The 25,771-nt window shown below is 46.6% G+C and overlaps 1 protein-coding gene across 2 annotated transcripts in view; it reads left to right on the top strand.

Moving 5' to 3' along the window:
* Positions 1–1,356: 1,356 nt before the first annotated feature.
* Positions 1,357–25,771, top strand: part of LOC120848907 — a 186,331-nt gene continuing 161,916 nt past the window's right edge. The window contains exon 1 of one of the 2 annotated variants that reach the window (XM_042288329.1): positions 1,357–1,801. In XM_042288329.1, the coding sequence (XP_042144263.1) occupies positions 1,733–1,801 (69 nt within the window). In that variant the 5' untranslated portion in view covers positions 1,357–1,732. The remainder of the gene's footprint in view (positions 1,802–25,771) is intronic. The other variant, XM_042288330.1, reaches the window with a different exon arrangement.

The raw sequence follows: 25,771 nt of genomic DNA, 5'->3' as shown, positions 1-25,771 counted from the left end.
TGTAAGTGTATTTGAACCATGGATAAAATACGCCTAAATAAGTATTAAATCTATTTAACATTAGCGAGAGGGCAAACAAGTGCGCTACTTAAAAAAAAAAAAGTCACAATCTGTCCGATAAAGAAAAACAAAAACAAAAAAGGATGAACGTTTATTGGTGTCAAAATTGCAAAATCCATTAAAACCAAAGAAACACCGCTAAGCAACTTTCAGTGTCAAAATGACGAAATCGATAAAAATTTAAAAGCACCCACTTCTGAAAATGTTTTCTCCAGCTAAAACCGACAATTGAAGTCTTAGTTTTTTTATATTTTTTTTAAGCCGATAATTACGGTTTTAGTGTCAGTCCTTAACGAATTACCCAAATACATTAACATTAAACACATTTTAAAACATTCACCGATTTTTTTTAAATAAATAACTTGGGGAAATTTACGCCGTAATTAATAATCAAACAATAATCAAAACAATCATACATTATTGTATGATTAGCTCACAGTGAAGCTTGTATCCCTCAGAAATCTCCATGAGCATAATATGTCATTCGCAGGATCCGTCGCGTCTTGTCAAAATTACCGACTTGAAAAAAAAAAAAAAAAAAAAAAAAAAAAATGAAAAAAGAAAGTTTACGTCCGGTTTTATACACAAACCGACGCCTAAAATTAAAACTTGTATGCATGTTCAGCCACGCTCCATTACTATGGGCAGCTCCGTTCGTCAAGAAAATAGTCCAAAATGTGTGTTATCCATATTAACGATACAAAAATGCATAAATCCAGTTTATCCCTGAAAAAAGTGCGGGTTCCGAGCAAAAACGCCGAATCGCCATCCAGCAACGCGTGCGAAAGATTGATACGAACAAGGGAAACAACGGCACTACTAACGCGCTGCTGAAGCAAAAAACAAACAAACAAACAAAAAAACCGAACTGAAAGCAATCGAAAACAGAGCAGTCAATGTTCTCCGTAGCCGACGGGACCATCCAACGCGCACAGCCCGACGTCTTCTCACCGACTGACAAAACTCCCGCGATGAGCCGCGCGTGCCGCGCGGCGGTCGTGGAGAACGGTCCGTGACGTCAGCGACGCTCCGCCAATCAGGAGCCGGAGGAGCGAACCACTTACTATTTTGGAGGGGCGGCCGTCTGCATTCTGGACTGGGTATTGAACTTTTAATAGACACTTCGAAGCTTTTATTCGCGGTAATTTTTCTCGCATCGACGTATTTATGTGATATGAAAGTGAAGCCGGTAGTTCTATTGACGAGATAAGGCGTACTCAACGCCGAATCAGGGCCAGTTTTCCCGGCGTTGGACACCCGACTTTCCCCGCTGTCCGAAATGGGGTCGCTCCTCTCGGCTTCAGCTGATATTGGAACGAAGGGCGCAGAAGCAGTGGAGTACCGGGCTGGAGATGAGCCGAGCATGGAGTTCTCGTAGGCGCGCTATCGTAAGCGGTCGAGGTTCCTTTGTCTGAACGGCCCCAACCAGTCAACCAGCGCCGGATCTTGGATCTTTTTTTTTGTGTGTGTGTGCGTTCGTCTCGGCCTTCCCTGCTTTGGAATTGCAAGCCATTGTGAAACCTGTGTGGTGCGCGCCCGTGCAAAAAAAAAATATCGAATCAACCAGGTCGTCCCGTGCGTCGTCTGCTGTCATAGTCGCCGCGGCAAAAGCGACACGGCTTAGTGTTCCCCCCCCCTTTCGGCGCTTCTAAATCGAACACGCCGGCTTGAAATGCTCAGTTATCTGACGCATAAACTTCGGACACCGGAACTGAATGGCAGCAGTGCATTTCACACGAAGGTAAGTTCGATGTTGTTCGGTGGGGCGCCTTAGAACGCACCGGCGAGCAGCCGGCTTTTTGCGGAGAGCCGGCATCGTCGGTAGGCCTAACCGACCGAGTAAAGGTGGCTATCATGGCTGACAGGTACGTTCGCTCGCCGGCTTAAATCCGAGTCGATGATTTCGCTGGGGCGTCGTGTCGCTTTGCACAATGTTCGGGAAAGATTCAACGTCCTTTCGAGATCGAGATCGAAGTCGTGCGCTAGGCCTCCGCTTCGCTGGGCGTCTTCGATCGCTGGGGCTCCGTCTCCATTTGTTGTGTTGTGTGTCGGCGACTCCAAAACCGAAATTTAGGGTCTTCTCGGATCCAGATCGTTTCTCCGAATTTATTGCAAGTCGCGGGAACGTCGGCGTGTGCTCGGAGCCCGGGGTCGGTGACAAAAAGCCGGCGGAAATCTATTTCTGGTGCCTCAGAGCGACATCGCGACGGTGCTTCCTTTGTGTTGATCGGTGACGTTGACGAAAACTTGGGGGTTTCTTCGACGTTCTCGGCTTCGTGCGACCGGTTCGCCAACTTTTGCACAGGCTTCCGGCCGAGTTGACTCTTTTTCTTATCGGCAAGTGTTCGTCACGATTGCATCAACTTAAATGTTTGGGCCGTCTTTATTTTTATTTTTCGCCCTACCGCAATGGAGAAAGCGACTTCCGATCTCGGAACTCTTCCGACTTCCCCTTTCGCTCCGCGAACTTTTTGCAATTTCCGTTTTATATCCAATTTAGTAGCACAGAAACGACAACAAAGCCTTTCTGCATCGATTTCAATGGTACGCATACCTCGAAAGCCAAATGCGACATGTGTTGATGCATTGCAACAAGCCCGATTTGAACCTGCTGCCTCCCGCTGCATCTCGGAATTCAAACTCCGCCACCTTTTCGTTTTTAAGGTTCTAATCCGGTAACGGTTGATCGGCACCAAGCGACAACCACCGCTGGAAGTCAGTCTGTGTTTCTAGGTGTGTGTTTTTGTGCTTTTGTTTTCACTGGCGTCGGCGTGTTCGGTCTTGTTCGTCTGTAGACCGGAAGCTTGCGAGGTACAAATGAAGGCGTAGCGCTTGTCTGAGCGTCAGTGCGCTCGGGGTTCTGGCCGGTGTCGGCTCGCTTGTTCGGGTGTGCTTGGGGTTCGGGCTCTGTGCGTCTGGGACACTTCAGCTGGGAATACTTTAGCCTTGCAACCTTAGCAAACCTGTTCCAACCGCTCGTAGCGATCAAGGCTTGCGCTCCACTTGAATTGGACGTTTTGGTCTCTGTCTTCGGAGGATCTCGGGAATTTTGGAACTTGGGACCGCTTGAAGTCTTCTCGTGTGGACCCTCTCTCTTTGGATTTAAAGGCTTGGACTTGGAGGAACTATTCCTCGGAAGCAGACATCATCGTCTTCGACCATGGTAAAAACATCCAACCTACTTATTTTGTTTTGGGATCATGTTCAAATAGAAGCCACATTTTCCCGAACGGCTCGATGAGTATACCATCCCCTTGGGAACTTACCCGGTTGGACAACTTTCTTTGGCTCGTGTTATGTTTGTTCGGACTCGGGAAGGTTTCCGGGAGCCTGTACGATTTATCGGTACTTTTGATCGTACTCAATGAAGCACACTCTAATGATCTGGACTCGATATTGTTGGACTCTGCGCTCTTTTCGACTTGGTGATTATCCAAGAGTCGGGACGTTTGCATTTTCGACCCTCAATCTTTGTTTCTTTTTGATCTCGGGCGCCGGCTCCACACAAAATAAATCCTCCCCCCCCCCCCCTTTTTTTTTCTTCTTTTTATCTGTTCTTTGTAATTTGCATTTTGTGCGCAACATCGGAGTTTTCCAACATCGTTCCAAGAATTGTTTATGTTTAGAATACCGTTCGCGAGCTCGATCTTTTTCCTCGTATTTGGCTCTTAGCGCGATGAGTTCTGTAGGGGATTTCGTGTATATCTCCTTACCTTGCCGCTACGTTTTGATCAGTTGATCGCGTGTCTTTCGCAAACGAATTTTTTTTTTTTTTTTGCTCTTAGTATTTGTTGTGTTAGCTTTCTCGAGTTCGGTGTGATTTCAGGAATATCCTTACAGATTGCATCTACGGGTAGGTCAATTTGTATCGCTCTCTGTGTCACGAGAATGACTCTAGCTGTTTGACCAGCCGTTTTCTGTCGGAGGAAGCTCCTTTTCTTTTCTTTTTGCTTATACCTTTTAAAACCCTGCTTTTTCGCGTCTTTTTTATTTTATAGTTGTTTTTTGTTTGGCGGCGTGTTGCGAAATAATTAACAACCCGTTTTTGGCTTTCTTTAACTTTATCGAAAAAACATTACTTTATTATATATATATATAAACGGTTCGTTGTATCAAAACATTTCTTTTTATTCTTTTAAATGCGGATTTAGTACAAGCGTGTTGATTCACATTGGCGGTTGCATTTGTGCGATTCGAGGTGGGAAAACGTGTAAAATAATCCCCAGCCCTCCCTAGTTTTTCGACTCGTATGAGCATCGTACCGGCTTGCGATCATGTATCAACCACTGCGCGGTGCACGCTAAAGACCAAAGGCTAGCAGTGGTACTCTACTAAGTTTCTGGTCTACAGCGAGGACAGCAGGAGGGGAGCCCATTCGGCCTGTCGAAACTCCCGCTATCAAAACAATTACGGAACACGGTTACTTTATACCCGTCCCCTTTTCGCTACTACGTGATGCAATACGTCCAAGAGAGACCCCAGGTCAGCAGTGGTACACTGCGCTGCTGGTTAAGGGAACAGGGTAGGCCCTATTCTTCCCATGTGTTTCAGCCTATGTATGTGACCCTTTTTCTCAGGATCTGCTAGGGTTAGAGGATTCATGTTGGTATCATTGTATTTAGCTTTCTGTGTTCTCTTTACTGAACTAGATTTATTGTTATATATATTTTAGTTCTTTTTTGCTTTTGTTTTTACTGGACCCTTCTAATTTTAATGCCAAAATAGAGAATAAACAGCTTGTCAAACAAAATTGCCTTGATTAATTTCCATAATTCTAGTTCAGTAGACTCCCCCTTGTGTTGTCTTGTTAGTGGGAAAAAATGATACTTCTGGTTTTAATGGTTTCGGAGAAAAAGGGTCAAACGTCGCAAAAAAATGATGTTTTGAGATAATCGACTTTGAAGTGAAAAAAGGCACTTTATAATAAACTTGCACTCTAGAAATGCATGCTGATGTATCCGTTCGGTAGCCACCAGCCAGGTTGTCACCTCCATAGTCAATATTTAGTTTCTTTGTTTGCTGTCTTGCTTTTTGGGCCTCTTTTTTGACGAGCTGTGTAGCCCTGTCTGCCAAGTAAAGTCGTCGCCGGTCAACGTCCCACAACCACTGCACCATGAATCATCCTGGTAAAACGCCAAGTAGAGGCTCGAAGTTGTCCGTTTTGACGTCTCTCTAATCAGTGTGTCCACCAGCACTTTTCACAGTTCAGAAAGTAGGTGCAGGCGACGCCAGCTCTTAGTGCTGCTTTTTAACCAGCTGCAAGTCCCCACCACACACTTTGCACACCCAGCTTCGGCGACGGTACAGGACAGAAGGTCGTTGCCAATCAGTGCAGAGTTGCAGTCACTAACACTTGCCTTGAGCTCTTCAAAGCGTGCTGCCGAGTGCGACAGCTTCGAAGAAGACGCACACGTGGTAGCCGCCGCGTCAGGCATCAGAATGCGTTGCGGGGACTCGGCGGCATAAGAAATTGACCTATGCCGACTACTCTGGAAGCGATGCTTTTAAAATATCTTCTTCGTCTTCGTCATTTTTAACATTCCAAACCTAGTGTTAAAGTAAACAATAAATTACCTTGCCCGTGGAAGCATGCCGAAGCAGAAGCAAAAGTATGCGCGTCGCGACTGACACCGGCAGTGTCTGAGGATTTATGGGGCTAAAAATTGAAAGCTAGACAGCTTTTTGCTGTTGCTGGACGAGCAATAAACATTCCGCTAAACCTAGTGAAAATCTGCGTTTTTTTTTATGGTTTTTTTACAACATAGGAGAGATACAGATCGTGCATAGGTGTAAAAGGGGGCGTGGTCGGTCACCACCTAGGTTTCGGAAAAGGTCATTTTTCCTGTAGATAAATCGCGCACGCTCAAATTACACAGTCAGCATTGTTCAGGAAAGACTGGGAAATCCAAATCCCTAAAAAACAAAAACTCAATTTTTTTCAAAATTTTGCCCTACCCTGTTCCCTTAAATGTCGAAGACACCAGACTACTGCTGAGGCTGACTAACTTCTCTAAAACATGCAAACAATTCTAATAGGAGAAATAGTTAGACGCGGTTGCGACAACGAATCTTTTGCGTAGCGACCGGCGGATTTCCCGGTGTCGCCAGTATCGTTTCCGCTTCCCTTGTTTTTGCCGGGCTTATCAGCGCCCTCGCGGCGTTTTTTCTGTTTTCCCCGCTTTCTTTCTTTGTTATCGCGAGGTAGATTGCGTTTTTTCAGAGAGCAGTGTGTCAGTGTTTTTGTCGATTGGTCAGGACGAGCAAGAGAGAGACGGTGGGGGGCGATAAAGGAACGTTTGTCTCGACAGATGCGTGGAGAGAGCTGAGGGGGGGGGGGGGGGGGGGGGCTGTTGAGATAGCGTTGTTTTGGTATCAACCGCATTTACGACGACTGCGTGGCTTCACTACGTTAAGAAGGAAGCATGATGCTAGGGAGATGAAGGGTGGTTGTGGGACCTTGATGTGGGTGATCTTGATAATTCATCTTTTTGTATGAAGCCGTCGTTTACACGAATGTGCTATTGTTAGGTAACTACTATAATTATCCTACGCAGGTACTCTTGAGTGCCAGTTTTAACTGGCGCTTTTCTTTTATTCCTGTTTTGCCCCTAACCTAATCCATGAAAACAGAAAAAAAGAGATACGATAAAAAGCACACCGGAAGTTGCGAACGCGTTTATTTGTTTTTCGACATCCAAACTTTATATGCGCTCTCCAAGGTAATAAACTTCCTCCTGTTTACCGCCCCCATTATCGAGTAGTGTTATCGCGAGTTCGTTTCGTAACCAACCAGACGTAAACAAATAAGCCGCACCATTCGTCGAAAAGAGGGAGGGTTGCTGGAGCTTGTTACGCGTGGTCGGTCGGGCGGCGTTTCGTTTGCAACCAAAGAGCTCTCCCTAATACTATTATTATTATTTGTTTTAACGATTGTTTTGGCCGAATTGCGCCGCCTTTCCAGATCAACGGCCGCTCTTTTAAGTTCTGCCTTTTTTTGTGTGTGTCTCTTTTGAAGAGAGGGGGGGGAGCGCTTTGAAAGGGCGAGTCGGACGCCTTTTGGTACGGGATTCAACCACAACTGAACGCATTGGAGAAGGAGGGGGCGGTTTATTTTTCCGGGGTAGTGGAGAGCGCAGTCTCTGCCTGCCTCCGTGGTCGTCGTCGTCGTGAAAAGGGCGCATGGGTTCTGTCAGAGTACGGGGCTTGGCCGCGAGCCAAGCGTTCGTGCAGCGAGCAGCGGAGTCCCCCGCTTTGCTTCCCGAAGCGCGGCTGCGCTGCGCTGGGCTTGGAAATGCGGAAACGGACGTGTAGGCCCGAGTACGCGCTAATAATTCTGAGCCCTCGTTTTCGTGTTTTTTTTTTTTTTATTGTTTTATTTATAAGGTTTATTATTTTTGTTTCTGCCCTCTTCGAATGGCGGGGAAGGTTGTTTTGGTTCCTCGATGGATGGTTGGGGGGAATCTGGTGCTCCTAATTTTCGCGACACTGGTTCGGTTTTTTTTTTTCTTCTTGTTTTTGAACGAATCTCTCATCTTCCGGCTCAGCTTTTTTTTTTTATGTTTTACGGCGTTTTTGTGTCTTTCGCGTATGTGTGTAAACAGAAACACCGAGAAGTCAGCATTACGTGTGGTTTCGTGAAGTTTCGAATTGGTAGACGCAAACAAACCTAATATAACGCAAAAAAACGCTACACACACGCACAAAAAGTTTTTGAGGGGGATTAGTGTGGATCGTTTCGACACCTCCGATAACGATATCCGATGACAAAACAACGCATCCGCGACGCTGTCGACGGAGTATCGGGTGTCGTCATCGGGGTTGCCGGAGCGATCTACTACAGTTCTCTATTTTGTACTCTAAAAGAAGCCCGTGCGTCTACTTTGCCGCTCCCCAACACCTCGGAGAGCCAATCACCACGACTTACGGAGGCAGTGTTGCGAACGACAATGGCGGAACATACGTTTCGACCAAAAAATGCAGTCTGAGTTGTGACATTAAGTAATGCAAAAAAAAAAACACGCTTGCATTGCGTAATGTCACAACTCAAACTGCGTTTTTTGGTCAAAACATATGTTCCGCCATCGTCATTCGCTGCGTTGCATGTTGCGGTGATTGGCTCTCCGAGTGTTCTGCGGGAAAGTCGACGCACGGGCCTTTTTTTAGAATGTGTGGCTCCGTCTGTTCCTAGCAGTGCGCGATTTTCCTATTCGTGCAGATAGTAAGGGATGGATAAATGCTGAGTAATGGCCTTATCCACCATAACGGGCGATTTGCGCCACCTACCGCCGCATTTCGCCTTTCCATATTCACTGACAGTTTAAGAAACGAAACGCAGTGGCGACTCTAGAGCATATGTTGTTGCTTCGGGGTCAGTAATAATTTTATTTGATTGGCGGCATAAGCAGGTCTTAGAACGCCAAAGAATGAATCGCGAAGTGACCCCGCTATTCTTAAGTTGTTAGATATTCATAGTTTTCGATAAACTCACTTCTAAGAGTATACCCACAGGGCAGTCAAGTTTGCCATGACACGTTGCGACACCTAGCTCAAAATATTTGCAACACTGGGAAGGTCCTTTTCCCAGCCTGGTTGCTCGAAGGTTATTCACGCGTCAATTTGAAGGTGCTGATTAGTGCGTTTTTTTTTTCTTCGTATATTATTCTTACCATTGCTATCGGATGTCACAGAAGACCAAACGTCGAAGCTGTACGCACTGCTGCGTACCGGACTGTCGCAACCCCGGAAGCGTAGCAGGCGTGAAGCTTTGCAGATTCCAGTCGAGGCCTTGGAAAATACAGCGCCGTCGGAGATGAATAAATGCCGTAAAACCTGTAAAATAAGTATTCCGTTCGCATTGCCTGACTTGAGATGGGTTTCTAAATGCGCTATTTCACTCGATATTCGGAATTTATGCGCTCGAAGCCCGGCGTTGTCTTTGGATTCGATGCGATGGCTCTAGGGTCAGTCCTTTGACACTCTCGCTGCTCTCTGCTGCGCAGACACATCTTGATCGAACGACATTTTGTGTACGTTTGATCGTAGTTACCGAAAACCGAAGTGAGCGTTTTCTCCGCGTCCCCGATTGCAGAGCGGACTGTCGCTTGCGGCTTTAGCGTGATCGCGTTGCTGCCTTAGATGGTTGTTGTTCTACTTCGACCCGTGCCTATGCTGTTGTAACTTTGTCCCCGTCCTCGAAAAAAAGAAAATGCACTTATTCCACGAAAAAAGGTTATCGATTCGGCGTTTATTTCTGTTCTGTGTAAAGAGAAGAACATATTCCATCGACGAGAACGAGCATCACCTTGCGACGAGTAATTGCGTACGACACCGTCCAAACCACAGTCAGCTTGCACGAGAAAAAGACATTCCTCGGGCACCATATGTGCCTTCAACACGACGACTAGAGGACTGGAAACAAGCTGATCACCAATATAAGGTTAGCTAATCATGCAAAAAAACTTTTAAAAAAAGGTGGGTGAGGGCGCTTTTAGCTGCGCTTTTGTAGAGGAGGAACGCTCGACGAAGTCTCCGCTTTTGTCATTTTAAGGCGCGCGCAAACAACGTAAAAAGAAGAAAACTCTCCTTGTCTACATGCTTTCACTTATATTTGGCCGTAATATCAGGACGTTCCATTTTGTCCTGCTCGTTCCCGTTTCGGGTTGTCCCAACCTATCGAGGAAGGCACCTACTAAAGCTTCCTAATGCTAGAACCACACAACCGCAGACGCATGCGCGTGAATATATTTAACGTTAGAAACATTTTTTAAGACAGTCAGCAGTGTAGCGCGCGGCAACACAACGCTCAGAGTTGGTAATAACTTATTGTCGCGAGGGTACGCCGGCGGCTCTGCCGATTGTAGCCGTGCCAATGTTGCCTCATTTGGTCACGGTGGCGCTGGTGATCAACCGACGGTGGCGCTCTCTGGGAACTCTGCCCAGTCCCTATAGAACTCTACTAGCGCGAGCTTTTTGCGTTCCACTTGGGTGTCTCGTGGGCTTCGAACGTGTGCGTGCCCAGCCGAAGCACCACGGAAGGCGACAAGCAGCGTGCTAAAAAAAAAAAAAAGAAGAAAAACGCCTTGTTTTTGTTTTGTCGGTCATTGGTCATTTTCAGTATTCCTTTTATTTTGTTCTCTCCGTTCGTGGTCCCTTGTCATTCTTTTCGGTCTGAGTGATATCCGCCCATCTCGATGCGCGCGGCTGCTTAATTTTGCCGACAATGTTGCTGACGACGTCAAGCATCCGCTTCCACGGAAGCTAGCCAAGCGCCATTGTGTTTACCGACAAGATGGGGCCGCAACGACCAGCGCACCTGGCGCGCCTTGCAAAAATTTCGAGTTCTAATTGTACGCGTACATGAAACTCGGCACGCGAACGTATATATCCGTATATCGTTGAAATTATCGCTTATCGCGGTTGTCCTGCTCGCTCGTCGCCCGCCTCTGCTAGGCGTTTTCAGCGTTTATGCGATCACCGAGCCACCTGGGAGCGAGCTCGCAAGCCTCTGAGCAGACGACGAACAGGCTGGGAGAGGAGATTGCAAACCCCTCGGCCGCAATTTTTGCTTTCTTTTCAATATTTCACCGCTTCTGAGCCGAGTTCTATAAAACCAAATTAAAACAATACTCATAAAACTCTTTCGCGAACCGACATTGGCGTGCCCAGTTTCAGGTTAATGTACACGTTTGGAATTTGAAATTTTGCGAAGCATGCCATATGTGCTGGTCCTTGCGGCTTCAGCCTTTACACCCGCACTTCGTGTTTCCTGCGGGACTAACAGCGCACACTAGAAGCGCAGTGATGCGATTGCTGCGCCAAAGTGCTTAAAGGGATACTACAACGAAATTTCGGCGCTCATTTCTTGGTCTATATGTGTTCAAAAGAGCAGTATCACATGGAACATACCAATATCTTGTTAAAAAAGTCTCGAAAAGGAATTTTAAAACGAATTAAACGATTAGCAAAGAGCACCTGGTGGATGTCGCTAACGCCTCGCTTGTAATGCTCGTCTAGGAACCTTGACAGCTAGTGACGGAGGTTGTCTCGTCTCCGGTCACGACGAGAGAAGGGGGGAAGGAGGAACTCCCCTCTTCCCGAGAATCCCTTTTGTGTGTCGCAGAAGTCGCTATTGTCCCCCTAGAAGATTATAGAAGATTAACCCGTCACTCAAAATTCGTACAAAAGCAGCCGCTTCGGTGGCTGGAACGACTAGGCCGTCCTCTCGACGTCAGCCTCGCCGTAGCTTTGCTCGTCTTGAGACGACCTACGTCACGATTGCGTTGGACGTCACGTGCTCTAAGCTGGGCCTTCTCCGAACGCTTGCCAGAGTGGGCCGTTTATAACGAAAAATGCAGCCACCAGGATGAACATACAAACGTGCGATTGTCATTTACGGATATTGTGGATCATATTCAACCTATTTTCGAACACGACGGGAATATTTCTAATTTCGTTGAAGTATCCCTTTAAGCCTTCTATACGTACTGCTACGTTTGACCAAAATCTGAATGATTTGCGCCAACATTGTGTTAAAACTTAATTTCACTTTAATAATAATACTGAACATATAAAATGGCTGAGGCTTCGCTACCCAGCCGGATCGTTACGATATACTTACGCGAGTTTTGAGAACTCTCTCGGGTATCGCCTCAAATAACGTACTATTCGATTGCGTTTTGTATCAAGGACCGACAGTACCCGGGAAGTTTCGCAATAATTTCTCTGTTCGTGGTCTGTCCTGGGGGAGAGGCGAGTTTCGTTGAGTGCGCTTCTCACCATGCACTGGTGTACTGCAGAGAAGCGACGACCGCGGTGTAGGCATCGCGATTTGGCGTGTCTTGCTTCGCCGCAATACACCCGCGTGCTAACAGGAAACCCCTTCTCCAGTCAGAGGCGAGACGCGAGTCACGCGACACAATTTCTGAATACAACTTCGGCTTGTATGATAAACCGCGATGTAACCTGCCGGCACCTCTTTCCAATTTGAGGTTTAGCAGTGATACTTCGGTAATGCAAAGAACTCTTTTGTAGGTTTATTTTTAAGCCGATTCCTTTGTTTACTTATCACTTTTACGAAGGCGTTATGAATGAGAAACTTTGACAGGAGCGGTGGATGGAAGCTTGGGAAGAACACTAACGAGTTCGGCGGGATTGTTTTTAAGAAGGCATAGTGATCGTTCCCACGCCCATTTTTGTTACGAAGGTCTACATAAAGATGCTTTTTTTCTCTCTCTTTTTCCGCGTTTTTATTGGGTAACGTCACAATCCTAATGGCTGCGTAGTGATCACCAGACGCCCGGGACTCGATACGCCCTGCGTTTCTTGGGGACTGTCGGGGACCCTGGAACACGATAAGACCGAATGTTTTCTGAAGCGCGGAAAGCGTAGATTGGGGTCGCGCGTGGAGTTCGCTGGCCGACGAGCGCTCATTACGCGACGCAGCTCGTCGTCAACACTAGGGATGTCGCGAACCACCCTAGGTTCGATTTCGAAAGGTTTCGATATTTGCGAAGCAAAGTGAGGTTCGATTTCGAAAAATTTCGATATTTTCGTACCGACCGAGGTTCGATTTCGAAAAATTCGCAACTTTTGTCCACAGCGAAGTTTCGAATTCGAAAATTTCGAAGCTTTCACGGTTTCTAAAATTTCGAATTCGAATATTTCGAATTTTTTTTACTTCAGGTTTGATAAATTCGAAGATCTCGAAATTCTTTGTAAAAAAAATTCGAAAACTTCGAACGCTTCGAATTTTTATAGACATGAAGTCGACCAATTCGAAGATTTCGATTTTTTTCTGCATAAAGTTCGAAAAGTTCGAAGGTTTCGATTCTCTTTTAACGCTAAATTAAAAAAAAAAAAAAAGAAAAAAAACTTCGAAGATTTTGAATTTTTTTTCTAATCCAAGTTTTCAAAGTTCGAAGTCCGATTTTCAAGTTTTTCTACAGTTTCAGTTTCAAATAACGTTTTCACGACTCACTGGTTTTCACAAAATCAAGTTTAGAAAAGTTAGGGTGTGATATCTAGATTCTGCGAAGTTGGGTCAGGCAATTAAATGAGACGACGAGTGCCCCGGACGTGCTAGAATATTTGCCAGTGCAGAATTGTGACCGCCAGCCCCGGGGGGGTCTTTATCACGCAGTAGTGATTGCACGAACACACTGTTTTACGAGACTCATGCAGTTCGAAACGGCCAGGGGCGAGCAGGAGGTTGAGGCTCAGAAAAACCCCGATCCGGTGCTTATTTTAATCTGAAATTATTTATGCATATGTATAGCTACTGTCGCTCTTCACTGCATAAAAGGTTGCGTAGATGGTCATTGTTAGAAACTCGTTGTCAGAAGGCACTGCTCGTCACATGCTTAGTGGTTCGGAAGTTCAAAGCTGTCTTTTCGACCTAAACACCTGTGCCGATAGTAACAAAAGAAAAAAAAAAAGAATAAATGCGGGAATAAAAAGCAGGAGAAAAAAAAAAACTATCAAGAATTCGTCGGAAGTGTTCTATTCTTGCATATTCAGAGGTTCAGAACTTCGAAACAAGTTTCTTTTACCAAAATGTATACAGGCTAAAAGAAACACGTCCCAAAAACGTGAAGCGAAAAAAAAAAATGTTTTTTTTTTAATGACGTGCTGAACTTGAACACTATTAGAAATCTTCTCCCATGAGTTAATTTATTCCTTAACGTGAAAAAACAATAAATATATTATTTTGTATTCTGCAGATTGGAATGATATGTACTGTCTGTGGTGTTAATTTAAATGCGATACCTCAAACAACTTAGACGAAAATAAATATCAAGTTTAGGTCATAATTGCATGCAGATACATGTTTGGACATTTCTTCGAAACTCACGTTGAATAACAATAATCACATCTTAAGACGGCACTTACCTAGGCTATACATAGATCATTCTTAAAGAAGTATAACATATCTACCATAAATAGCTCCGGCTGCAGCGTGCTTCAAATCAGGCACAAACGATAATCGTCAAAAACCCGTCGTCTGTTCTCGCCCCTTCGGGGATTTATTTTTTTAAACCTAAGCATGCCAGAACATTGAAATAAATGACATTGTCTTTCGTAAGGAACGCAGCACCGCGCGTAAAAGTTCGAGAAAAAAAAATTACGAATGTACCCCACTACTTGAAATCAAATGAAACCGTCCGCCGGTCTTTCGAAGTTCGACGAACGTCGAACTTTTACCCTAAAAGTTCGAAGTTCGTCGAACTTCTGACTTTTCAGAATTCGAAAGTTCGAAACTTTTCGAATCATCTTGATAAATAAGTTCGAAATTTCGAAATTCATCTAATTTTTTGGTCAGTCAAGTTCGAAAGTTCGACAAGCATCGAACCTTGCAGCGCAATAAGTTCGAAAGTTCGAAAAAGATCGAATTTTTTTGCGTATTAAGGTCGACGGTTCGAAAAGCGTCGAACTTCTTAGCTTAACAAGTTCGAAAATTCGACCTCCGTCGAATTTTACGATATAAACAATTCGAAAAATCGAAATCTTTCGAACCTTTCGAACCGCTTGATTCGATCATCGAACTTCGATTCGAAAAAAGTTCGCGGCATCCCTAGTCAACACGTGGAGCGGCAGCTGCCGACCGCGACGTTGCGTGTACATATCCATTTAATGGCTCTGTGGCTTAAAGCATTGGCTAGGTGGCGCGACCCACCGCCCTATTGAAAGGTGTCAACCGTATCCGCCTGTTTATCTGTTTTGAGTTCATTTGCACGCTGCGACCTTTGATATGGACGAACGTCCGTACGTTCGTCCGTAAAACGACAACCGGTTCGCTGCGTAAAGAGTGATTACTGTTCTTCGGGCGGCGCGAGGGCACACAACAGTCACGGCCTGGTTATGTGGCGTAAGTTGCCGCCCTACTCAAAGGGATGACCCGCATCCGTGCATCCATCCGTGTGGCTTTTGTTTTTCACTACGAGCTTGGATCTGGATGAACGTTCTACGGACTCGCATATTTTCGTCCCTAACACCGCTGCAACCAGATACTGTGTCCGTGTTCCGAAATTTGCTCGATCTCTATCCGTAATAAGGATTTGGTGCCTCGGAGTTAGGAAACCTACTCGCGTCCATCTTCCCTCTATCTGCGTTCTGACGGCATGTGACCCGCGAGAGTAACTACGATTCGGATCTCAGCCTTTGCCTGTGTAAAGTGTGCTTCGTCCATAACAGCCAACCAGATGTTTTGTCTGCGTATATTGTGGTCGCTATTATCACCGGTTGATTTTACCAACTTCCTGACATGTTGCTTCGGGTTTGGGCAGATGGTTTTTGGTCGTTTTGGTTGTAATTATTGCACTTTGGAATTTCGCAAGTAGTGAAAGTATATTTAATATGATACCGAAGTGAAGCAAAAGGCGTTGCATTAAAAAAGAAAAACAAATTGGGGCGGAGAGGGGGGGGGGGGGGGGTGCTGGCGGAAGAAAGTACACAACGACAGATCGTCCCCAGCGGTGGTTGATGTGGCGGACACCCGTTCTGCCGCGGGTCGTTCTCGTGCCTTTCACTGTCCGCGGAAGCTTTGCCGGACAGCAGTTAGGAGGGACGCCGCCGCGATGACAGCGAGCGACACTCGCGTTTGCTCGTGCTTCTTCTTTTTTTTTTTTTTTTTTGCCGGAACTTGTACAATTGTTAGCGTGACACGCCGGCTTTTGTGGAGGTCGTTATGTCTCGCCCCCTTCGGAACCACTTTCGATGCAGGAGTGCGATTGGACGCTAAACACGCCGGTCGGAGAACGCGCCTTCCAAGGTCCCTAGTCTAAGAGGTCCCTTACCACGCGCAGTAAACTTAAAAAAAAAAAAAAAAAAAAGACTAAGAAAAAAGAAAAAAAAAGGGGTCAGTGGCTGCTGTGTTTGAAGAAAAAACACAGACGAATGTAAACTCGTCCGCGTTCTTTTTTTTTGTTGTGTGCGTGCGTTTTTTCCTGTTTTTTTTTTCCCCTCAGTTGTTACGATGTCCGACGTTAACCCGTTTTCCTTCCGTTTTCTATCCGTCTCTGCAAATAACCCGTTCAATTCGTAGAAAAAAAAAAAGAAAAAAAAAGTAATTACGCTCTATTTGTGGACGTTTGAGCGAAGATACAGGCTTCGTGTAATCGAACCCGGTCTATACGGTGAGGCGCGTTACGCCTAAAACAGATGCGTCCTGGTCTCCGAATCGCCCCCATAATAAACTGGAGCGGTACGAATCGCCAGACCCGTCGTTCGTCCAGTTCTTTTTCTAAAAAAGAAGAAAAAAATGGTTGTTTTAATAATCCGGGAAATTCGTCCGTCCGTTCGTGAATTTCGCCGCTAAATGTAGCGGGAAAATTGAGGCCACGCGACGCCATGGTCTCGCGTGACACCTCGGCTTGGCAGCATTTTTTGCTTTCGCCAGTTATTTTTGAATTTGCGTGCAGGAGTTAAGAACAAATCTTCCAGGCTCCACAACGTCTTGGACAGTTTCCTTACGGCTCGATTTGTGATGGGCCGTTTTGCAAGTAGCGATTCACTTTGCATTGGTTAGCAGCGAAAAAAAGGTGATCGGCAAGCGCTTCTCTCGCGGTTTGATGAGCGGCGCGCCACGTGCGCCATTTTTTTTTTTCCTTTATTGCCGCGGCACGTCCGATGGCGGCTAATACTACGACGACGCGACGGAGTCAATGGGGCGCCGTCAAAAGTGCATTGTCACGACGCTCATTCTATTGGTGCGTTTGATATCACCGGCCAAGACCGATCACGCACGGGGAACGCGAATATGGAACAAAGCATAGTTTTGTTAGTCCGCGTGATGAGTTTGAAGACATGTTCATCCTCGTGATTCGATTTTTTTCTTTTTATATGGTGTGTTTTGCATCTGTTTGGATAAGAAAAAGGATGCGGTTTTTGCGTGAAGCATCGGGTGCGAACCGTTCCTAAAAAAAACCGAAGGAGATAAGTTGTCTCAAGGTTGCGAAACGTCTGCCACGCGAAACGTTTTCGCTTTAGGAAACGGCGCGCCGAAACACACAGTGTAGTGCGACGCGTTTCGCAACGCTGTAGCCGCAATGGGTCGCCGTCAATGAAGAAAGGAAAAAAAAAGATGCCATATGAGTAACAGAGTTGACCGTTTCTACGGCTGTAAAGATTTCCGCTTTCTGGAGGGAAGGGAAAAGTGCGTAAAGTACGAAACGATTCGCACGATATTTTAAGCTTAAAAGATTTTTGTTGCTCTGTTTGTTTTGGTTTTGCTGGACACGACGCCGCGCTTTCCGAACTTACGCAATGTGTTAGAAACGATTTGAGGTCGAGCGGTTTCGTACTTGATCTTTTCACCGTTCGAAATCGACCCGCTACCCAGATCTGGCGCCACGTCGTCTTGTGTAAATGTTTTTTTGTTTTTTTTTAAGTGCGTTTTTGTATTAGTTTTTGCTGCGATTATACGAGGCCGCCGTATTTTGGGCACGCTCATCGGTTTTGCGTTGCAACACCGGCGCAGCGTCTGCGATCGGGGGTGCGCTCTCGAATTCAATCGCACGCTGCGCGCGGGAGGATATATGCCCGAAATATGTCGCCTGACAGTATTGCTCGACGGACTTAATATGCCCAACTGGAACCTTGCACGTTTCATGTAGTCGGCTAGCCACGGTTAGGCCACAGCGCCGTTATCTGGCAGGCCGCCACACATGTGAGTCCGGCCTCAGGGCGCCGACATCTTGCCTATTGGGGTGCGCTTGGGCGGGACCTTAATCCGAATACGACGCTTTAGCGAGGCTTCGTAATCGGTTTATGACGCGTCCAAGCGCACCCCAGCCGAGGAAGATGGCGTCGTTCTGGGGCCGGACTTGCAGACGTGTATAAAAACTGACTCACTTTTATGACCTCGAAGTTGATCTTCGACCGATCGAAGCGCCGCCCCTTCTTCACGCAGTGCCCGATCTAGGAACCGCGGAGTCAGCGTATTCGGCGCCGCCCAACGGAGGGGCAGGATATTTCGAGATTTCGTTGAATGTCATTTAAATATCGTATTACGTGGATGTTCTGAATGGACGACTTTCTCTTTTCATGTATTAGTTTCGCCGTTTGAGTTGTTGGTTAGGTCGAGGCCTTGACAATGATGAATCGGTCGTTGGATACAAGTTTGGAGATGCTGGAACCGCGCTGAGGGTAGACACCTTGCACTAGCGTAATGTCGTGAATTACCGTGAGTCTGTTCGCCCGATGAAAAGCTTACTGGAGATATAGCTCACCCACGTTTAAACAAATGCATTCCAGTTCTTTTTTTCTTTTCTCTTTTTTTTTCGCGTTCGGTTTTAAGTTGCAAGACGACTTATACCCTAGTTCCACGGGCACTTTGAACTGTCGTTGAGTTCAATCAGAGCTATCAGCCTCAACTGTGATAGAACTGAACTGAGATGCTGCTACACGGATCTCTAGAACCCAGTTGAAGCTAAAACGTTACTAGTTTTCGTGCCACGTGATCAGTCTAATTGTTACAGTAATTTACTCGGAGACTCACCTTTTATTTATTATAAGTATACCATACAATATGTTCAATACCTTGTTGCTTTTTAGCGGCGTTTACACGAGTACCAAAGCAGATTCGGGGCTAAGTTGCGCATATTTTACGCTAGGTGGAGCAAGCTACCGCCCGCTACGATGGGCGCACCCATTACTATTTGTCCAGTCACACAGCTGGTCCCGCCGCCATCTTCGTTCGTTTTGGTGGCTTGCCGGCTAGCCGGGATCGTTCTAGCGGCAGCTCGGACGGCTAAACCTATTCCTTCCCGGATATTTCGCTGCTACGATTCTTTTTAGATGCCTCCCCCTGCATTCCGAAACAGTAAGTGCCTCGCAAACGATGGTCGGCGGCAGCGGTTCTGCGGACAGGCGCCATTTTACATCCGTTGGGAGGTCCGTTCAGTTGAACTGAGGTAGGGGAGCTTAGTTGGAACTCAACTGTCATTAGCGGCTTGAGATATTTTGAGAGCGCCCGTGTAACTAGGTTATTAAAAAGGTTCAGAATTGGGCAATGAGATATTTTTTTTTCGGAACGGCCGCTCCACCGGTTAGTTGCAAACCTAATATTTGTTCCATATTCAACTGTTTTTCGGCGAGGTTATTCTCATCTCCCGTGGGCTTACCTTTGATGAGCTTAACTCCCGTGAGCTTTTGTTTTCTTCTAAAAGCTTGCATATTTTTTTAAAGGAGCTTTTGTTTGAGGTGCTTATATCCTTTTAGCTTATCTCAGGCGAACTTTTCTCCGTCAAGATTTTTTTTCTCCGCCGCATGTTTTTTCTTTGCATAGCTTTTCTCCGGCCCCCTTGCTTCCAGATTGTCTCTCTGGCTTCGCCCGGCTACGTTCTCCATCGGAGTCCCTCCGCCGAGGGCTGGACCCGCCTCTCTCCGTTTCCTGCCGGCGAACTTCTTAACGGTCGTTTACAACCGGTGCTACGACTGTGCTTTTGCGGACCGCGGCGGTTCTCCTATTCTTTCTCCGTCGAAAAGGAAAAAGAGAAATAAATGAATGAGAGGAATTCAGTCGGCCAACAATGTGTCGCCGGCTTTCGTGGGCGTAGGAAGACATTCCGAGCGCGACGCGAACGTTAGCCCACGAGCCAAAAAGGAAATCCAAGGCCCCCCCCGAACCCGTCATGCTTCGCTTAACGCCTTTCTCCTTCCCCACCCACGTCCAGAAACGGTCATTGTAATTTTCTCGGGGACGTCCGTTCCTTTTAACACTCCCGGGGCCTCCGGTCGTCTCGTGTCCAGTGTGACCTTCTTTATGCCCGCTATTTTCTCAACAAAAAATGAAAATGGGAAAAAAAATAAAAAAACGCATTTATGAAAGCGTTCTCGCGGAACAAAAGGCAGTGCCGTCAACCGGCAGGCGGTATAGTGGGCCTAGATGACGGGAGTGTTTCCACTGCTGCCCGATGGGGTCATGTGGTTTACGGGTAGGGTCCCGCGTTTTCGATACGTACCGATAAACCGCGAAAATGGACCCTCGAGACGGTTTTTTTTATGAAAATCGGGAAAAAAAAACCCGAACTCGCGCCTTGCTTCACTAACCACCCAAGCTTCCCCCCCCCCCCCCCCCCCCCCCAAAAAAAAAAAATCTTTGACAACCATTTTATTTTATGTTTACCTTGGAGCACATCAAGACTGAGCAACGAACAAGTGTTTGCTAGGTAACACTTCTTTCCTGGTAAACCGCCCCACTTATGTCGTTTAAGAGTTTTATTAGCACCTAGACTTTTTTTTTTTTTTTCTTACGTATTCTTGGCACACGAGCATGTCCTCCGGATGGTGGGGAATCCATTCCATACCCCGGCCTTTCGGCACATGGCCCCTATAAACACAGATTTCTTGTCCGTCACCGAAAATTGACACCGAAAAACACCGAGTCTGCTAAAAAAACTAAGATTAAACACCTAAAAAAAAAACGAATTTGGGGGAAAGATAAAACTAGGAAATCAAGAAAGCCTGGGTGCGTGTTTTTGTAATACGAGCTGCGAGGGGGTTACGAAAGCCGTGATCGTCGGCCGCGAGCGTCTGCGCCTTACCCAGTTGCTTTCCGCCTCGCCTCGTTGACGCATGCGCACTGGCGACCAATTTTGCCCAGAATGCGTCCGCCATCAAAGGGCGAACGCTCTGCGTGGTTTGGAGTTGCTCGCTCTCTCAACAGCAGGCACAGTCTCACCGGTGTAGAGCGGTGTTGGCGTTTGCGCGTTCCGCTTCCTTAGTAACCCCAAACGCCTTCATCTGGATAATGAAGGCTGAAGTGGCAATCTCGAGCTTGCCCGCCGAAAAAGAACAAGAAAAAGACCGTGTGCTTTATCGTTTTGTGTCTTGCGATGGCTTTAAGAAATTGGTGCGCAACCCGCGTTGCACACGTTGACTTGATCGCCCTCTAGGAAGTGGGTTCGTGTTCTTTTTTTTCTTGGTATTTTTGTTTGTGATTGTTATGTCTATATTCTTTTTTTCTTTCTGGTTGCTGCTGGTCTGCCTTAATGCTCCCTTTCATACCATTGCTCAATGAGCGGGAGTCGGGGAGTCATTACAACGGAGGTTACGCAAGAGTCGTTGCACGGGGGTTGCTTTACAACAGAGGACCTTGGAAACGCTATTTGATCCTGGCGTCTTTTCGTGTTTTTGTGTTGTTGTATATGCTCTTTCCGGTTTTCATATTTCCTAAATATTATGTGACAGTGCGGCTTTGTGGGCAGCGAGCGGTGGTGTGTGTTGACATTCTAGGGGGTACCACGCGCATAGTGTTCCTTTAGGTGCACACAAACTGCAATTACTGTCGTGGTTCCCGCCCCCTGCTTAGGATCTTCAACCTTTGTGCGCGGATTTGTAGTCCCGTTTTCGTTTGCTGACGGAAACCTGTGAACATCTTTTTGTTTCGAAATATGGCGAGGGTGGAACCGCCTTTGTTCCTTTGCATCGGTAACGTAGCTGATGTTTGTTGGTTTTAGGCAGTGTGTAATTCTCTTTAGTATATCAACCATGGCAGTATTCTAAAGGCAAATGATTTGGCAGGGAAATGAATCCTCTCAGCAGTAATGTCATTGCTGAGCCATTTGCGTCAAAGTGCTTTCTCCGCCACTTTTCACTGCATTCCATCGGATTGTGAAGAACACGTGCCAACATGGCGTCGAAAACTGATTACACTGTCAAGTAGTTGAAGAGAAGTAGGGAGGCACTGTCTTTTAGTTCAACTCATGGATCTGAACATAGTGTAATTTGAAGAGGAATAAATTATAATGAAGAATGTGCTTATGCTCCAAAAGTGGCTTTGCTACCTTAAAATTGACTGGGCTTTTTGACTCGAACCGAATACAGCGTTTTAGCATGTTTGTAATCCTTTCGATAATAACTCAATAATGGTACGAACGCGGGAAGTTGCCGACAACAGTCTTGTTTATCTTCACCTTTTTTTGAGCTCACGGAATGTACACACAGTGATGCGCCATTTTCGCCGTGGTCGATTGTTTTAGATTCCATTTGGCTCCCTTTTAGCAAAAGCTCATCGTAGAAGGGAAGATGAGCGTCTCAGTTCCTATCTCGTACGGTTGCGTCAACTGGCAAAGTGCCGGGAGCCTTGTTCTCATGAAAGTAACACGGTGGGTAGACCATTTGTTCTCTAGCGATTCGTGCACGTGGTGGTCAGAGCACGGTTTGGGCAAGAGTTCAACTTGCTGCTGGTCAGCTAACATCTTCCGATATGGCCTTGGATAGGGGCCGTCTTTGTGTTCCAAGCCTAACTAAACGTGATGACCTCGGCGGACTCTTTTGTGTGCCGGCAATTGTCCTCGCGGGACTCGGCCACTTTGCGCCCTGTTCCTCCGTTTAACCATTCCCGAGCTTTTAGCTGTACGGACGTAAACTATTCGAAAAAAAAAAAAAAAAGAAAAGAACGCTCCGCAAGTTTTTTTGTTTTGTTTTTGTTTTTGTGGAGGGGAGGAAAGGTTCTATTGTATTTTACGTTCTCTTGTATGTATGTTAATGCACACGTTTATGTATGCGTCCTGGCGAGCATTATAGGATCTTTTTCCCCGCGACGACATGCTAATTCCCAAGCTCCGCTCTAAAACGAAAACACGCGTGGCCGGAGGACCGGCGACCTATCCCAGATTGCGTCTGCCGAGCGGTTTGTGTTCTCTCCTTCGGAGATGACAAGTTTGCATTGCAAATACAAGATACCGCAAGCCCCGTGGACGTGGGGCAGGGCTTACTTGTCTGGCAAAACGTCGATTCCGCGCGCCCGCTTTCGGTGTTTTTTTTTTTTTTTTTTTTTTAATTTTGATGTTGAAGTTATTGGAAAGTTATACAGAGCCTAGGGATGATGGAGCCCCCGCACCCCCCCCCCCCCCCTTTTTTTTTTTTTCTGTGAAATGTTTGTATTGCAGTTCTTCGTCCCACTTGATTTGTTTTCCCGCTTTATCGATGTCTTCGAGAAGACTCGCCCGTGCTCTTGTGTTCCCTGGGGTTTTTACTTTGTGGCATATCATTGGCCTAATTCAGAGTGCTGCTCCTTTCGGATCTAAGTTTTGCACGGGTATATCTGTGCCTTCTTACTTCGGTATGTGTTGGAGTTATCTGGATGTTCTTGAATTGTGGTTTGCAAGCTTCGGGCCCTTTGTTTTCGCCTATCCTTGGTTGCATATTGAGCAGTACTCCTTTCGTACTCGGACTTTCCAAATGTGTGCCTGTGTATTCTCACTTTGGTTGGTGTCTGAGTTAAACGGATAATAGAAATCTCACGATTGCGTTGGGCAGCAGGATAGATAAAAAGTGGTTGCAGATGCGGAGTGTCTCCTCAGCGGTGCCTTCAAGGTTCAACTCATTCGAGGGAAAGCCTTTTTTTGCAGACTTGATGTACATTGGTCGTTCTCTGTCTCTGATCCTGTTCCGATTTGATCCGTCCGTCTCTACAGGGAAGCTCAGGCTACCCGAAGCATCTAAGTTGTCGATTCAGCTCTTCGGCTGCCGCTTCAAACCACCCAGAAACCGAAACTTGAGGATCATATATACTCTTGATGGTACCGTGCTCAGGAATGGGCAGAGACTATCTACCTTTTGTTTCTCGTGGATCTGGAACAGAAAGGGTGCATCGGTGTAGAATCCTTCCTGTAAATTGTTTGCGCCAGCAGTTGGAAGGCGACAAATATCTCTGGGACACACCCTCATGACGTCGGAACAACTCCCATCGAACGAGGCGAGAGAACGTATGGCGAAGGAACTCGAGACCATCATCGCAAGCATCCAAGAAGTCGTGTTTCACCGAGTCCGCCGGAGTGGCCACACTTACTTCCGACACCATTTTCAATCTGCCATGGAATGGCAGACTGGCTTCAGGGGAGGACTTGCAGTCATTGTTCGTTCCGAGTTAATTCCTTCTGGTCCCCGAGACAAATACCGTCGAATTGTCTTGTGTCTTAACCCATTGTTTCGAAAGACGACATTGTTGCTTCTTTTTGTTTTTACCTTTCCACGACGAGAAAAGTGTGCGGCTGAGTGCATGAAGCGTTAAGTTGGAAACGAAGCAGGTGTCCCGTTTCCACCTGCGTTGCCGGCGCAATCTTTTGGCAAACAACAACAACAACAAAAAGAACTAGGGTGCAGGCACATTTTCGATGCACGAAAGAGGAAACGCATCTCGGTAGAGAAACAACCAAAGCCACCAGCGCTTGTGTTGCAGTGTGGAAGACGGCTCCATTCTGGCTTCGTTGTATAAAATGTCATCCCGGGGTGATTGATGAGATATTGTGCATTGCCAAGTTCTTCAATTTTTGTGGGAAGACAATTGCCCGGTGCACTGCTGCTCGCACCTGTCCTCTTTTCGCTCCGCTGTTTCTGCAGTGCGGAGGACGAGGCGAGGAGTTTTCGTTTTTGAGGCGCGGAAGCGCAAAACATACAAAGGCGAAGCCAGACGGACGCAAGCTTACAACATTTCGTACGAATCTGTGCTGACATGCTCGGTGAAGCCTTTGTCTTCTTCCGCGAGTGTTTCCAACACTGCTGTGTCGTATGGAACGTGTAGACATTATTGTTTTGTTGTTTGCCGCCTTTTGCAAGAAGGCTGGCTTGTGGTGAACTGCTCGTTTCAATTCCTCTTTTTTTGCATGTTGCGGCTGTGAGCGGGTCCAATCTAGGTTTCGCCGCGCTATCTAGCGATTCCATGAATAGCTCGTACCGCTCACCGTCACGCAGCTACGCGGCAAGGCATGTGTTCTGGATGGCAAGGGAGAACCGCGTCTCGTCAACACGTTATCAAACTCTGGTTCTGATACAGGTTGCTTAGCATGGCTTGCTGTTTGTTCTTTCTCTGACTCGTTGTTTCACATGTTCCCAATCGTGGCTTTGCGAGGTTTACAGCTGGCCTTTGTTGCTTATCAGTTATTGGGTGCATTGTTCCTGCACGACCCCAGCGCATGACTTGTCGAAAACGAGCCGGCCTACGTGACCGGGGGCAGAGCCGGTTTTAAGGGCCGTAAATGGTCCCCGCTTGCGGTGTGGGCCTTCTAGATTTTATGCGGCTTACCTTATCGGTTGACAGCAGTGCCGGTGCCTTTCTTGCAGGTTTGAAACGGCTACACGAGCCGGAAAGTGGGCAGTTGAATGCGTCTCTCTGTGACGCTTTTGCTTTCTATCTTTTCGTGTGGCATGCATGTTGTGACCGTAAGGGCGATCCCATGTTCCCGATGTCATTTCTGGGTTTCCGCGAACGGGAAATCTATTCCAACTGTCGTTAGAATAGACTTCGTTGCTAAGTGGATGGAATGCGCAGGAGCATGCTGGGGTTTGCGGTCACACGCAGCGCACTCGCTGGTGTTTAGGGCGGCAGTTCGTCTAAGCAGAGCTCGAAACCAGACGGCACTTTGCACGTGCATTCATCATTGCCTTATGTTGCTTATTACTTCAGACTTTTTTGTTGTTTTTTGTTTTTTTTACTGGCAAGGCATGCATGCGTGGCCTGTGTACCTACAAACGGGGCATGCTGCTTGGTGTTCTTATCATATTGAAGTAGGTATATTATGGTAAGCTTGATCAGGCTGGGAAGTTTGCAGAGTACCTAATACTAGTTAAGAACCCAAGCTCTCCGTTCCCCACTAGACAAATTGTTTCCTGATCTCCCATTGTAGGTACATATTTGCTCGGTGAATATGGCTGAAACCTAATGAGCATCAGGACAGACTGACCTCCCATTGTAGAAACATTTTGGCTCGGT

Source organism: Ixodes scapularis, unplaced genomic scaffold, assembly GCF_016920785.2.
Source record: "Ixodes scapularis isolate PalLabHiFi unplaced genomic scaffold, ASM1692078v2 PGA_scaffold10__122_contigs__length_95168666, whole genome shotgun sequence".
NCBI classification, from domain to species: Eukaryota; Metazoa; Arthropoda; class Arachnida; order Ixodida; family Ixodidae; genus Ixodes; species Ixodes scapularis.
Note: the sequence above shows the minus strand (reverse complement) of the source record. Positions and strands in the feature narration are given on the sequence as shown.